Source organism: Empidonax traillii, unplaced genomic scaffold (genome assembly GCF_003031625.1).
Source record: "Empidonax traillii isolate 1590-97213 ecotype Southwest subspecies unplaced genomic scaffold, ASM303162v1 scaffold82:size1209730, whole genome shotgun sequence".
NCBI classification, from domain to species: domain Eukaryota; kingdom Metazoa; phylum Chordata; class Aves; order Passeriformes; family Tyrannidae; genus Empidonax; species Empidonax traillii.
The window spans coordinates 209,035-223,255 of record NW_020955275.1 but is presented as its reverse complement, the minus strand read 5'-3'; the positions used below and the strand labels follow the sequence as shown (position 1 = coordinate 223,255).

Below are 14,221 nucleotides of genomic sequence, written 5' to 3'. Positions count from 1 at the left end.
AGAAGCATCTGGATTCAGTGCTGGGAGGTGTGGTTCAGGGATTTAGGGATTACAGTGACAGTGCTGGGGGGACATTTGGACTGGATGATCTTGAAGGTCTCTCTCAACTTCAGTGATTCTATGATTCTAAGGCAGAGGCCACTGTGGCTGAGCTGAAGGACAGAGAACAGGCTCCTTAACAAGTTAAAGATCTAAATTTAAGCTAGTCCATTCCCAAGAGCCACTTGTAATAACTATGTTCTGTAGTTGATTTATTTATAACTATAGCAGTTGCAGTGGGAACAAAACATTAGGCCAAATTCTGACCTCAGAATATAAATCTAGAATCATTTTGCTCTGAAATTTTCAACTTTGATGACGTTACTTTGGATTCATTCTATTGTAATTGAGGTCAGAATAACATCTAGTTTTGAATGCAAAGAGCAGCAGAGTGTATGTTCAGTACAGGGCTGCAGCCACCTCCATATGCTTGTTTGTACCTAGAGGCTGACCAAACAGTGGACCCCCTCTGTATGTCAGGGACAGAGAAAGCCTGACAGGCTCTCTGAGGCTGAGGGATCTCACTACAGCTACCAATTGCTTTCAACAATACTAGGAGAAAGTTTTTGACTTTTTACGACACTGTATCAGTTTGTAAATCAGTTTTAGGGGAAGGAAGGAGACATCAGAGAGCCATTACTGATTCTGCTATACCGAAGTGATACATTTGTGATAGTAGCAATGTTTCCCTGTTTATTTGAGAGTAAATGAAATAGTTTTGCAAAATTGGAGAAATTCCGCCTCAGCAAATGAAGCAACACAATGTCTGAAAACTTGATGCATGTGAGGAGCAGTGGGAACAGAGTTTATTATGCATTCTAGGCTGTTCTATACCACCTTTTTTTTTTCTACGTGTTATTTACATGTCCTCAAATTTACTGCCTAACACATCTAAAAAGCTGTCAGGTGAATGCCCTCGCTTGCAGCAGAATCAGTGCTCTGTGGCCTGTGCCTTTACTGCCTGTAACTGCAGAGTGGGACCATAGGCTGCAGGGAAGTTAAGGAATTTGTCAGCTTCATTTATTCAGCTTGTTTCAGTCAGTTAATACAGAAGTATGTATGTCTTCATTCATGTATGTGTGTATGTCTTCATAACAGGAACATTCTTCAGTAACAATCGTATGTCAGCCTGTAGAAGATAAAACTAATTATTCTCCACATTTGGGTCATACATTTTCTGGATCAGAAAATATAGTGCTTTCAAGAATTTTTCTCTCAGTTCGGTGAACCAACTTGCAGTGAAAAGTGCCAGCTATTCCCCTTCCCCTTTTTTAAAGATTTAACATTGTCTTGGGTATATTTTTAAAATTCTGGTTTGGGTAGATTTTACAGAAACATAAAGCAAGCTGAATTTAGCCATGCTCTGATGGCTGGAAAGTGATACTCCTGAGTTAATAAACAACTAACTGGAGGTTCTGTTATGGTTTTGATAAATTGTGTTTATTTTGCCCTTGGAAATAACAGCAGTTGTTTGTTACAATCCAGGTGCTTGGCTAATTGTGTGGAGTTGTGATTCAAATATTGCCAAAACATCTGTACATACAGTCATTTCTGTAGTTTAACCATGTCTCAGTTCATGTCTTGAGCTTTCAGGCCTTCTCCTCTGTGACCTTCAATAATACCTTTAGCATTTAAATGAATGGATGTGATAAGGAAAAACAAACATTTCTTAAGAAGATAAAGTAGTTGTGCTTTAATAGGTGTAGCTCTTCTTCTGATCCCTGCTTTGTATATCAGGAATAAGAAGGGCTACATTGCATTTCTAAAGCTACTTGAAATTATTTCAGAAGGATTTCCCCTGGTGAACCTAGTACAAGCCAAAATCCCCAAGACATGTCCCAACATTATCTGCTTCAGCAATGGCAAATCAGGGATACACTGAACAGGACACTTCTGCAGGCTGATGTACTTCTCTGCTCACATGCTAACAGACACACCAGTGCTCAAATCCACAGTATATATATCCTGCTACCTCCCTGTCTAGGGATCCAAAATCAGGCACACGTTTATGTCGATGGGACCCAGATGGGTTACAGCCACAGTTCATAATATATGTCATCTGTGGTCAAAACTTTGTTTTCAATATGGAAATTCTCACTGTACGTTCCCATGTCACCCTCAGTGGAACTGTGCAATTTGTCCATTAATTCACCGTTCTTATGACTGCTGAGCAATATTTAGTAGGAGACTAAAATGTGAAGACTAGAAAGCTTGCAACTTGTTAGTTTAGTATCTCTACCTTCTTTCTGCAAACAATAAATGCTTTTCTTGTTCAGAGCATGAGCTGGGCTTTCAGGGAACAAAACCAACTGGTTGGTTTCAAGATTTATTTTTATTTTTTAAGAAGCAATAACTATATTTGTGTGGTTCAAATCCAACTAAAACATAAACTATAACTAGAAAATCAAGAGACTGCAGCAAACCAAAACAGCAGTAGAGTTCTGAGCATGGCACTGACGTCATCAAGTCTGAGGGACAACCATGGAAGGAAGTGAACCTTTAAGCTTTTTTGGAGACAGCTCAAGGACACACAATGGCATGCAAGATCAGTTTTTTATGAAGGACAGTTTTGAAGGAATTATTGGTACTATTGCGGGTGCCTGGCTTTTTATTATTGTAACTGCTTTGGAGTCTCCAGCTACAAAGCAGCATAACTTCTAAGGTGTTTTTGAACTGTTCTTGTGTCTCCTCAAAGAGTTTTTTTCTTAAAGGAACAAGCAGATTGGTACATATAACTGGGAGGAAGTTGAAAGCAAAGGGGTCTGTTTTTCAGTCAGTTGTTTCAAATTTGTTATTAAATTTGATGCTGTGAGATGACACTATTGATTAAGGTGAGCAGTGTCCATTACTTCCATTAGCTTGGGGAACAACCACCTCATGATGTAGAGCCATTGATGTTAATGGCTTCGTGAAAATCAGATTTCTGAAAGTTACAAGACTGGATGTTCCTCCATTAAATTGTGCAGGGAAATAAAAGACCAGTTCCTGCTAGTCTTAATCCATTAAAGTTGCTTAAGCATTTGGTTATCTTTGGTGCTAACCGTCAGATAAATGTATGCTTTAGGTGACCTTGGAAAGGAGACCTAGAAAGCCATACCCTAGTTTGCAGTTAAAATCTCCTACTTTGTTCCAACACTCTTGTCCTGTGACAATGCCAGGATTTTTATGACAACCTTGCCTTCTTTATTCACAGGTGTTCCTTTTCCAAAGAACTTCCTTCAGATCTGCAAGAAGATACTCTGTCGGCTTTTTCGTGTATTTGTTCATGTCTACATCCATCACTTTGACCGCATCATCCTCATGGGGGCTGAGGCCCACATCAATACCTGTTACAAGCATTTTTATTACTTTGTGACAGAGCTCAACCTCATAGACCGCAAAGAACTAGAGCCTTTGGTAAGTGTGGGTTTGGGGAAAAGTTCTGGGAAATTCTCCTCCTCCCTTCACTGAGTTTTTCTTCACACTTGTTGCAGTGAGTTTCCTCTAGGAATAAGGTCTGTGGTTCAACACTGGGAATTTAAAGGGATGAACTCTACCTCTGTGCACAGACACATTCCATCTGCTGCCTTATTTGAGAGATGCTCACTAGGACTGGTAAAAACAGAAAAGTGTAATGCATTTTGTGTGAAAAAATACAAAATGGCAAATCCTGCCATTTGAAAACAGAAGTTCATTTGTCTTCTGCTTCTTCCTGTACTGTATATAATTTTATTCTGTCTTCTTTCATTGGTTGGCAGTAGCATGGCACTCATGGCAGTCACTTGAATGCATGTGAAGGGAATAGTTATCTATATAAAGGTGAATTGTGAGGGTTTTTTTAAGCTTTAAGTAGGTGTTTTTGAAGGCATTGTGTTAGCTCCAGAGCACACTCTGAGTCTTAAGTGAGACAGATGGAGTCAGACAAAGGTTCAGATAATTAGCGATGTAACAAAACCAGACACTTCCTTGTGGACTGATATAGATTAAAATTAAATTGATTGCTTCCAAAAGTAAGGCTCCAGAAATGGAACTGCTTATGCTGTTGCTTGCAAATGCAAGCTCAATAAAATAAAAATAAAAGCAGAGAAGAAAAAGTGAGGCATAATTTAGAAAGGAGTTTATGTTCAAATCCTCACTGTGGACATTTAGCCAATTTTAAAAGGGATCAGGGAACCTTTTCTCCATAGGTTGGAGTTTGGAAACTACTGTTATACAACTTATTATGAAGTGCTGGAAACAATTCTTTTTTTTTACCCAGAATCATAGAACAGCTGAGGTGTTGTCTGGCATTGTAGTCCAAATGCCTGCTCAAAGATGTGTCACCTAGAAAGGGCTGCCCAGGCCTACATCACATTTTCAGTTGTTCCACAGAAAGGCACATCAGAAGGACATGTATAGCATAGTTGATATGAAACAATTCTGCAAGTGTGGAAAAGTGATGTTTGCCTGTGTTTCTGCAGGAGTTGGAGCTGTTGCAGAGGTGGTTCTTGTATATGCTTATGCTGACTAGAGAAGGGCCCGTGAAGTGGGAGAGAATGGATCATCTTGCTTCCAACAGTTCACAGGGCCCACTGAAAGGCACTTCAATGTGGCTTGTGTTGATAAGTTGAAATGTATCTATGGTTTCTAGTTTCTTTCTACATAGGAGAATTTAGTATGCCATTTACGTGTGTCCTAAGGGATAGGAGAAGGCCCTGAAAAGGAGAATTTCTCTGCCAGATTAGTGAGCCTGAATTAGCTGTAGCTGTTAAAAGCTGAGGGTGAATCACAAGCAAGACACAAAAGCAGGATATCTCAGAGATAGGAATAGAGATGATCTTAAGGCTGTTACAAGAACTTTGCTTGCGTTGGAATACAGAGAGCCCAAAGTTTATTTAATGTTGCAGTTGGTGGTTATCAGTAATCCTGCACTAAGCTGACAGGTGAAGGTTTGGGGCCAGAGTGGTCCAGGAGGTGGGCCAAGTCCAGCTGCAGAGCAAGCTACGAATGTGCTCCACCCATGCTTTCCCTTTGCATTCCAGCATTCCATCCCTTCACAGAACTATTCATAGGGTCATCATATGATGCAGTATGATTACCTTTGCTGGGATGCACCATCTCCCAGAAAAATGTTTCACCCGTTTCCTTCTTCCTGTCCTTGACTTGGGTGGGTGTCAGCAGTGCGGAAATGCAGAAAAAAAACAAGTCTGTATTTTTCTCTTCAGCTGAGCAGGGAGAAGGGAAGGAGTTGTCTGATAAGGCAGACATTACAAATAATCTTGAATTTTAATGTGGTAGTTGAGGACAACCTGTGGTCTGCCGGGTTCACATATGACAGGAAATGAGCCTACATTATCTCCCTTAATTAAAAAATGGACTAAGAGATGATTAAATAAACAGACTGCCACATGCTTTAATAAATGGGAAGACAACTGATTTATCAACATAACTTTAAGAAGGGAGAATAATCGGGGAAGTTGACGGTAGATGAATCATAATATTAGTCTGCAGGACTTATACTTCTATGTTTTAAATAGATTTTATCAGCCTTTTGCAACTGAGTGCAGTAGCTATAAAATGAAATGAAGCAAATAAGTCAAACAGGGTTCTCCCTACCATCTGAGAGTTGCATAACTTGCCCTTTCTGCAATGAAAGAGAAGGCTATAGTTGAAAATGCTGCATGTCATTTTCCCATCCCCACCAGTATGTTAATTTGACAGATTCCTGACTTTTTCAGAGTTGTTTTTTGATAGCACAAAAAAGGAAACTGACATGGTCACTGACCCCAGAGGGAGTCCTGAGGGAAAAACACACATCCAATTGGTTAATTTAGGGAAAAAGAAGAAGTCTGAAAGCGTATCTGTCCTTTCCTGCAACTAACAGACAGAGCTCTCAGAAGACCTTTAAGGCATGCCTTCATGGGTAGGCTATCAGGAAACAGTCTGAGCTTTAGGATGTGGCACCTGCTTTGTGCTGGCTCTCTGCGTAACTAGCTCTGTGTAACTAACTTTACGCTGGCAAGTAGTTCACCTTAATTCACTTTTGAACCTCTTCCCATGACCAAAACTGCCTGGCAGAGTGGTGCCTATTACCTCCCTCCACCTCACCCGGTGGCTGCTTGTCAACTTCAAACATGGCGTCTAAACATGCTTTTTGATAAGAAACTTTATGCAGCCAGCTCAGCACATAAATTTACTGTTCAAACAGTAGTGCAGCTTCGGCGAGTAATGGCCCTCTACTTCTTTTCTGTGATCTCTTTCTCTATCAACATATTTCATAGTATGTTGGACTTAAAGAGATATAACTTTGTAACCACATTAGAGATATAACCAAGCCAACAGTCTTGGTTTGTGGCATTTTACTTAATTTATTACCAGTTAACAAAGCTTTTTATTACAGATCTGGGTATTGAGGGAAAAAAACTCCAATTAAACAAACACACTTAGTGAAGAAACACTTTTCTTCCCCCAGCTTTAATTCAGTAAAAAAGTGCTCCCTGCTTTTGGATCTCAGCTCACCTTGGTTTTGCTACACATTACGTTCAACTATTCCTAATCCCCTTGGTGAGGTGAGGGGCCATGCAGGAGACTGGGCATGTATATGTTACTTCTTTCTTCTTACTTGTTTTCCACCACTCCAACTTGGGTTTACTATGGGATAGTGTCTGCTCTGGTGTGAGTTGCCCATGACCCACAGGCATTTCAGGGATATACCTGCTCTGGCACATGACTCTTCCTTCCAAGAGTGTTTCCAACCACGTCTCAACAGTGCCACCATTTGTCCTCTTCTTTTAACAGCTATTGCTTTCTAAAATATCTGTGTGCAGAGGCACCATGCGCTTCTCTAGTTGAAATTTTGGCACTTAATGGGTTCATTTGCAGTGGTTTCAGGAGCAGCTGGAAGTAGCTGGGTGGCACAGAACAGTTCATAGCCTCCTGCCACAAGAAATCGCTCCCATAACCCCCTGCTACCAAAGCCCTGCCAGTTAAGCCTAGTACAAAGCATCTTTTTCTAAGTAATGTAATCTATTGTTTAGAGCCTTACTTTCTGTTTCCAATTTTGTTGTAGGTTTTTTTACCTATCTCTGTGTAATAGCTCTCTTAATGACTCTTCTTGTGGAATATAAAAATATTTAGCATGTGACAGAAGTCTTGTGAACCTGAATTAAACAGTGTTTGCAAAGTACCGTGGTGCCACGAAATAAGAGGTGCACTGAGAGTACAGCTTGCTCCTAGTTCTACTTCCTGTCTTCAGCAGCAAACTGGATCCTTGCCACAAAAGAAATGACAAGACCAAAACTTCCTATGTTCCTTAACTTGGTGTTCGCTGATTTGCTTTGCTGTTGCTTTAGGAATTACAGTGGTAAAAACAGGAAGTGAACAAGCTTTGAGAAACCTGGTCTACCAGGGGCTGATGAGGTACATCAGTCAGAGAAGGGGAAGAGCATCTTTGGCTGTAAACTTGCCAAGCTGGTGGGCTTTAATGTAAAGGTGCCGGTGGAGGGGAACCTCAGTCCATCACACTCCTACCAGTTTGATGCCAGTGCCAGCAACAGATGCCCAGAGCCTGAAGAGGAGTCACATGTCAGGAGGAGAGCACCTGGAGAGCAGCACGAGGGAATTCCTGACACTCCAGTGGGGGCCAACTTAAATGCCTCTGTACAAACAACTACAACTAAACAAGAGGAGCTGGAGACATGCACACACTTGCAGGGCCATGCTCTTACTGGCATCAAGGAGAGGTGGTGGGATTGCTGCGACTGGAGTGCTGGAATGGAAGTACAGGCAGGGAAGATGAGAAGAGAGTGTCGCCCTCTATGTCAGTGATGAATTTCAGTGCTTAGAGCATCACCTGGGAATGGATGAGGGGCTGAGTGAGATCTTACAGGTCAGGATTAAAGGGAGGACAGGGATTACTGGGAGGGCAGGGGCAGGATCTACTGCAGGCTGCCTGACCAGGAAGACTGAAAAGATGAGACCCTTTACAAACAGATCAGAGTGGCCTCTCCTTCACAAACCCTGGTCCTCAGGGGGGACTTCAACTACCCCAATACTCGTTGGAGAGGCAACGCAGCAGGGTACAGGCAACCAGGGAGGTTCCGGGAATGAGTTGAAAGCTTCCTTCTTCAGGCGATAGAGAAACCAACAAGGAGAGGTGCTGTGCTGAACCTTGTTCTCACCCAAAAAAGACAGGATATGAAACTCAAGAGCATCCTGGGCTTCCATGGCCATGAAATGGTGGAGATTGAGACCTTTTGGACATAGAGGAGGGTGCACAGTAAGCTCACTACCATGGGGCTTCAGGACAGCAGACTTTGGCGCCTCCGGGGTCTTCTTGGTAGAGCACCACAGGATAAGGCCCTGGAGTAAAGAGAGTCATAAGGAATATAGTTAATATTCAAAGATCACCTCCTCTGAGCTCTGGACAATGCATCCTGATGAAGAGAAAGTTGGGCAAAAATACCAGGAGGCCTGCTTGGATGAACAAGGAGCACCTGAACAAACTCAAACACAAGAAGCCTGAGGAAGGTGGAAATAAGGTCAGGGTAGCCCCCCTAGAGGGGGGGATGTCCAAGCAGGCAAGAATCACTTTTCAAGCGAGGAAAGCTAAAGTCCTAATAGAATTAAATCTGACCAGGGACATCAAGGGCAGCAAGAAAAGCTTCTGTAAGTATATTGGTGATAAAAAGAAGATGAGGGGAAAATGTAGACCCTCTCTGGAAGGAAATGGGAGACTTGATTATACACAGCACTGTTAATCATGGTACCCAGGAGAAGGCTGAGCTGCTCAATGACTTTTTTTCCTCAGTCTTTGCCAAAAAGTGCTTCACCCACACTACCCAAGTCACAGAAGCCAAAGGCAGGGACTTGAAGAATGAAGAACCACGCACTGTAGGAAAGCATCCAGTTTGAGGCCATTTAAGGCACCTGAAGGTGCACAAACCCGTGGAACCTGATGAGGTACATGCATGGGTCCTAAGGGAACTGGTGAAGCAAGTGGCTAAGACACTTTCCATTATTTTTAAGAAGTTGTGGCAGTCTGTTAAGTTTCCATGGACAGGAAGAGGGGAATCATAACCCCTGTTTTTAAAAAGTGAAACAAAAAAGACCTGAGGAATTACAGGCCCCTCAGTCTCACCTCTGTGCCTGGCAAGATCGTGGAGCAGATCCTCCTGGAAACTATGTTAATGTACATGGAAAATAGGGAGGTGATTGATTACAACCAACATGGCTTCATTAAGGGAAAATCAAATTTAGTGGCCTTCTACAACAGGTGGATGAGGGAAGAGCAACTGACATCATCTACCTGGAGTTGTGCAAAGCATTTCACACCATCCCCACACAACATTCCTCTCTCTGAGCTGGAGAGACACGGATTTGATGAGGGGACAAGTGAATAAGGAATTGACTAGATGGTCACACTCAAAGCGTTGTGGTCAGTGGCTCAGTGTCCAAGTAGGGACCAGTGGTGAGTGCTGTTCCTCAGGGCTCAGTTTTGTGACTGGCGCTGTTTGACATCTTTGTCAGCATCACAGGCAGAGGGATCCAGGGCACCCTCAGCAAGTTTGCTGATGACACCAAGCGGTCGTGTGTGTGTGATGCAGCCAACATGCTGGGGAAAAGGGATGCCATCCACAGGGGCTTTGACAGGATTGAGAGTAGGGTCTGTGCAAACCCTGTGGAGTTCACAAGGCCAAGTGCCTGGTCAGGCCAGTCTTTTTTCTGTTTAACCAGTGTAGTGCCCTCTTACAGAGCAAAGAATTCCTTTTGTGCACTTTCAGAAATATCCACAAACATATTGCAAATCAGTTTGTTTCTCAGCAGATTCCTATATAACTGGAAACTACTGGTGGTAGTGAAATTTTCCTCTGATGACAGAGTTAATAGACAATGGAATATGGCAATCTGATTTGCTTACTCTCCAGAAGATGTTTTTTTTATATGTCACATCCTGTGGAAACATTTTTCTCAGAGGCAATCTTTATAACCAGTTTTTATAAGAACAGAAAACAAAAATTACACTTAAATAAGAAAAAATAGAAAAGGATGTTAATTTTGTGTGCTGCTCTGCTAACTGTTGAAATGTTGATTCCATTTGGATGCAGAGACTATCAGCCATGGTAGCAACTGAATAGTATTGGGGATGGAAGTGATGCAGAGTATATAAAAATTGTGAAGCTGGTAATTGCCTCCATGAGGATGCAAGGAGAATAAATAGGATTTTTTTACCTTATTTTCCATTATCCTCAGTGTAAAACCCTCCATTAATTTCTGATAACATTTTCATGTAATATTTGGAGTTGCTTGAAAATAACTATCACACAGAAGTCAGGATACCAAATCAAGAAGTCTCTGTTTTCACGTGAGTTTTTCTAAGTCCCCTTGCCTGTTTCAGGGTGGGCTAATCAACAGTAGGCATGTGGTGTTCAGGTGAACACTTGAGAACTTCTCTTTTATGCTTTTTGCTTTGCCTGGGCTACAGAAAGGCATAAATATCAGTCCCCTAGCTCTGTCACTTTGTCACTCTGCCTCTGTGCATGAGGCCCAATTAGCTGCTACTACACATCTAATTTACATCTTTTCACAAAATAATTAGCAGCTTTGCTGTGTCTTTGTCTATATCACAAAAAAAAAAAAAGTTTACTTGTCAGGAAATTCTTTGCCAGAAATGCCGGAGACATAGTAGAAATACTGTAAACTTAGCATGTCTGGTACTAGCCCCATTGAGTGCTCACAGTGGAAAACTCAGCAGTACCAGATCACAGAATCATAGAATTAACTGGGTTGGAAGAGACCTCCAAGATCATCAAGTCCAACCCTTGATCCAACCCCACTGTGATTACCAGATCATGGCACTCAGTGCCACATCCAGCCTCATCTTAAAAACCTCTGGGGACGGTGAATCCACCACCTCTCTGGGCAGGCCATTCCAATGCCTGATCACTCTCTCTGGAAAGAACTTCCTTCTAATATACAACCTAAACTTCCTCTGGCAGAGCTTAAGCCCATGCCCTCTTGTCCTACTACTGGTTACCTGGGAGAAGAGACCAACCCCCACCTGGCTACAACCTCCTCTCAGGTAGTTGAAGAGAGTGATGAGGTCACCCCTGAGCCTCCTCTTCTCCAAGCTAAACAACCCCAGCTCCCTCAGCCTCTCCTTACAGGACTTGTGCTCAAGTCCCTTCACCAGCCTTGTTGCTCTTCTCTGGACCCGCTCCAGCACCTCAATATCCTTCCTGAACTGAGGGGCCCAGAGCTGAACACAATACTCAGGGTGTGGCCTCACCAGTGCTGAGTGCAGGGGAAGGATCACTGCCCTGCTCCTGCTGGCCACACTGTTCCTGATCCAGGTCAGGATGCCCTTGGCCTTCTTGGCCACCTGGGCACACTGCTGGCTCGTGTTCAGCCTCCTGTCGATCAGCACCCCCAGATCCCTTTCTGCCTGGCTGCTCTCCAGCCACTCTGTGCCCAGCCTGTAGCGCTGCAGGGGGTTGTTGTGGCCAAAGTGCAGGACCCGGCACTTGGCCTTGTTGAACTTCATCCCGCTGGAATCAGCTCAACTCTCCAGCCTATTCAGGTCCCTCTGCAGAGCCCTCCTGCCTTCCAGCAGGTCAACACTCCCTCCCAACTTGGTGTCATCTGCAAATTTGCTGATGATGGACTCAATCCCCTCATCTAAATCCTCCATAAAGATGTTAAACAGGACTGGTCCCAGCACTGATCCCTGGGGGACACCAGTGGTGACTGGATCCCAACTGGACGCAACCCCGTTCACCAGCACTCTCTGGGCCCTTGAGCCAGTTCCTAACCCAGCAGACAGTGCCCCTGTCCATTTAAGAAAACATGACAAAATACTGGCATTTTGACACAGGTGCACTCAGATGAAACATGACTGAGTGAAACAGGATGTTTAGAGACTTCACATGCAGACATTTTTCAAGCATATATTTTAGAATAAAGGTATACCTTTCTTAGTTCACTTTGTTTGATTTTTTTCCAAATCACTTGGGTTTTTTTTAATGTTGAAAATTAGAATTTGCACTTTTCCAATCCATTTTCTTCACATGTCTACTTACAGTCTTCATTTGTGGAGGTATCCACAAATCAGTAGAGTCTGAAATATAAATTATTTGTTAGGCAGTAGATGATAGTTTTAGCTCAAAAGTATACAGGAGAACTAGTTTCATTGTAATCATTGTGTTCTTATTTTCACTGTCCTTTATAGCTGTCCAGTTCTACATTTATACTACTGCTCATTGCTGTCAAAGTACAGCCCTTCAGATCCTTCTGAAGTGTATTCTGTTACTGCACTTAAAAGAAGCAGAAAAACAATAATCTTAACATACTGTTTAAATGATATCTCTGGCTTTTTATCTTTCTAGGTGTCCCAGTGTGTTGTGTCTCTGGCTGGCTGGCTTAAACTTTAGGCAGGGAACATGTAAAGTTTAGTCTTGTTTGGAGTCATAGATGCTGCTCATGCTCCAGAAGGATAACTGATCATTGCCCAAATAATCTGTTGTTTACAGATTCTGACCAAAAATTTATCAGTGAAGCTTCTGTATGAAAGGCTTCTCCTTTTCTCATGCCTTGACATTGGGGCATTCAGAGCGAGAGCTGATAACTCCTTGCCATTCCGTTAAAAACATCTAAGCACAATCCAAACAGCACCTTCTGGAGAAGCTGGCACCTGACTTTGCCAAACTTTCTCTGTTGTGGCTTTGTCTATGCTCCCACAAAATTGCACACCATGCCCTCTACTAGATGGAACTGACTAGCAGTGTACATACAGATAACTGAGTCGAAGGTTGTTTACCAGAGAGAGAGTGTGTGTGCTTTCAGTGGTTCTCTTTAGGCACATAATGGAGGCATACAAGCGTTCTAAAACTGCTAAAAATTCAGGTACTTCTTTGTTCACAACATTAACTTGTCTAATAATTTAGTTTTCCCACAAGGTTTATCATCACAAAGTGGTAGAGTGACTGAGTACGTCTTCAGATATTATCCAAAAATAGATACACACTCACTAAACTAGTTTGAGATATAATTTCTCTTTCTTCCCGTCTCTTTGTTGTTTGCTTTAGTAAAAACATTTCTATTCAGGCAAGGCTTGTCACTGCTGTTAACTAGAAAGCAGTTTTTTTTTTTATTCTTAAAAAAAAAAAAAAAAAAAAAAAAAAAAAAAAAAAAAAAAAAAAAAAAAAAAAAAAAAAAAAAAAAAAAAAAAAAAAAAAAAAAAAAAAAAAAAAAAAAAAAAAAAAAAAAAAAAAAAAACCACCAAGAAAGACAAAAAAACAATAACAGCAACAAAGAAACAAAGCATTCCCTGCCCCCAGTCCAAATGTGGTGATAATTTCTAACAGGATTTCTTTTACATTGAACAAGTGATGAGAATTTTTCAAGAAATGGATCTGATCACTAACTAAACAAGAAACCAGTCATAGCTAAATGCTGCCTTTCCCATGTCCTGCAAGTAATTAGAGGGGAATTGAGAACTCTAGGACTTAAAGTTGCTAAAAAGTAAAATTATCAACTTTGATACTCAAAGAAAGTAGAGGCATAAGATGCACTGCTATGCCAGATTTTCTAGTATATAATTTCTGGCATACATGTTTTTATCACATCAGCTGCCTTGCCTGCACTGAACTCAAAACAGAGGGACTTTCCTAGTGACAGTTTTCCGTATGTCATCTGCTTATCAGAGGGATTGGGGTGGTTCTTTTTGGTGCTCTGGATTAACCAACCTCTCTGCTGTCTTGTGCTTTGACATAGTTCTCTCTTTTGTGTGTGCCTAAGTACAGGTGTCCAGTGCTGGAAAGGAGGACGCCACATAAATCCTCTTTTACAGTTTAGCTAATGACTGTAAATTATAGCCTTTTGAATAAAAAGGGCTTCTTCAAATTAATCTACATTTCACAGTTGGCAATAAAGAGCACCACATTTGTGCTTCAAAGAGATTATTAATACAAAGAAAAAAGTATTGTAGTTAACAGTACAGAATAAAGCAAGAACAGGAAACTTTTCAAGAAACTTCTCCCTACAAATGTCTTCAGTGTTGCAAAACATTGAATAAGCAGAAACTAACTGTGAAACAGCAACCATCTGATTCTTTGCTCTTTTCTCTTTTTTTTTCTTTCCTTTCCTTTCCTTTCCTTTCCTTTCCTTTCCTTTCCTTTCCTTTCCTTTCCTTTCCTTTCCTTTCCTTTCCTTTCCTTTCCTTTCCTTT

The 14,221-nt window shown here is 41.7% G+C and overlaps 1 protein-coding gene and 1 long non-coding RNA gene across 4 annotated transcripts in view; one reads left to right on the top strand and one right to left on the bottom strand.

The window, feature by feature from the left end:
• Positions 1-14,221, top strand: part of MOB3B (MOB kinase activator 3B) — a 78,930-nt gene that overhangs the window by 56,280 nt on the left and 8,429 nt on the right. For all 3 annotated transcript variants that reach the window (XM_027881015.1, XM_027881014.1, XM_027881016.1), the window contains one exon: positions 3,233-3,435. In XM_027881015.1, the coding sequence (XP_027736816.1) occupies positions 3,233-3,435 (203 nt within the window). Of the gene's footprint in view, positions 1-3,232; positions 3,436-14,221 lie in introns of those variants that run through there.
• LOC114056116 overlaps positions 11,691-14,221 on the bottom strand; it is a 15,498-nt gene continuing 12,967 nt past the window's right edge. The window contains exon 4 of the long non-coding RNA XR_003570916.1: positions 11,691-11,789. This is a non-coding gene — a long non-coding RNA (uncharacterized LOC114056116). The remainder of the gene's footprint in view (positions 11,790-14,221) is intronic.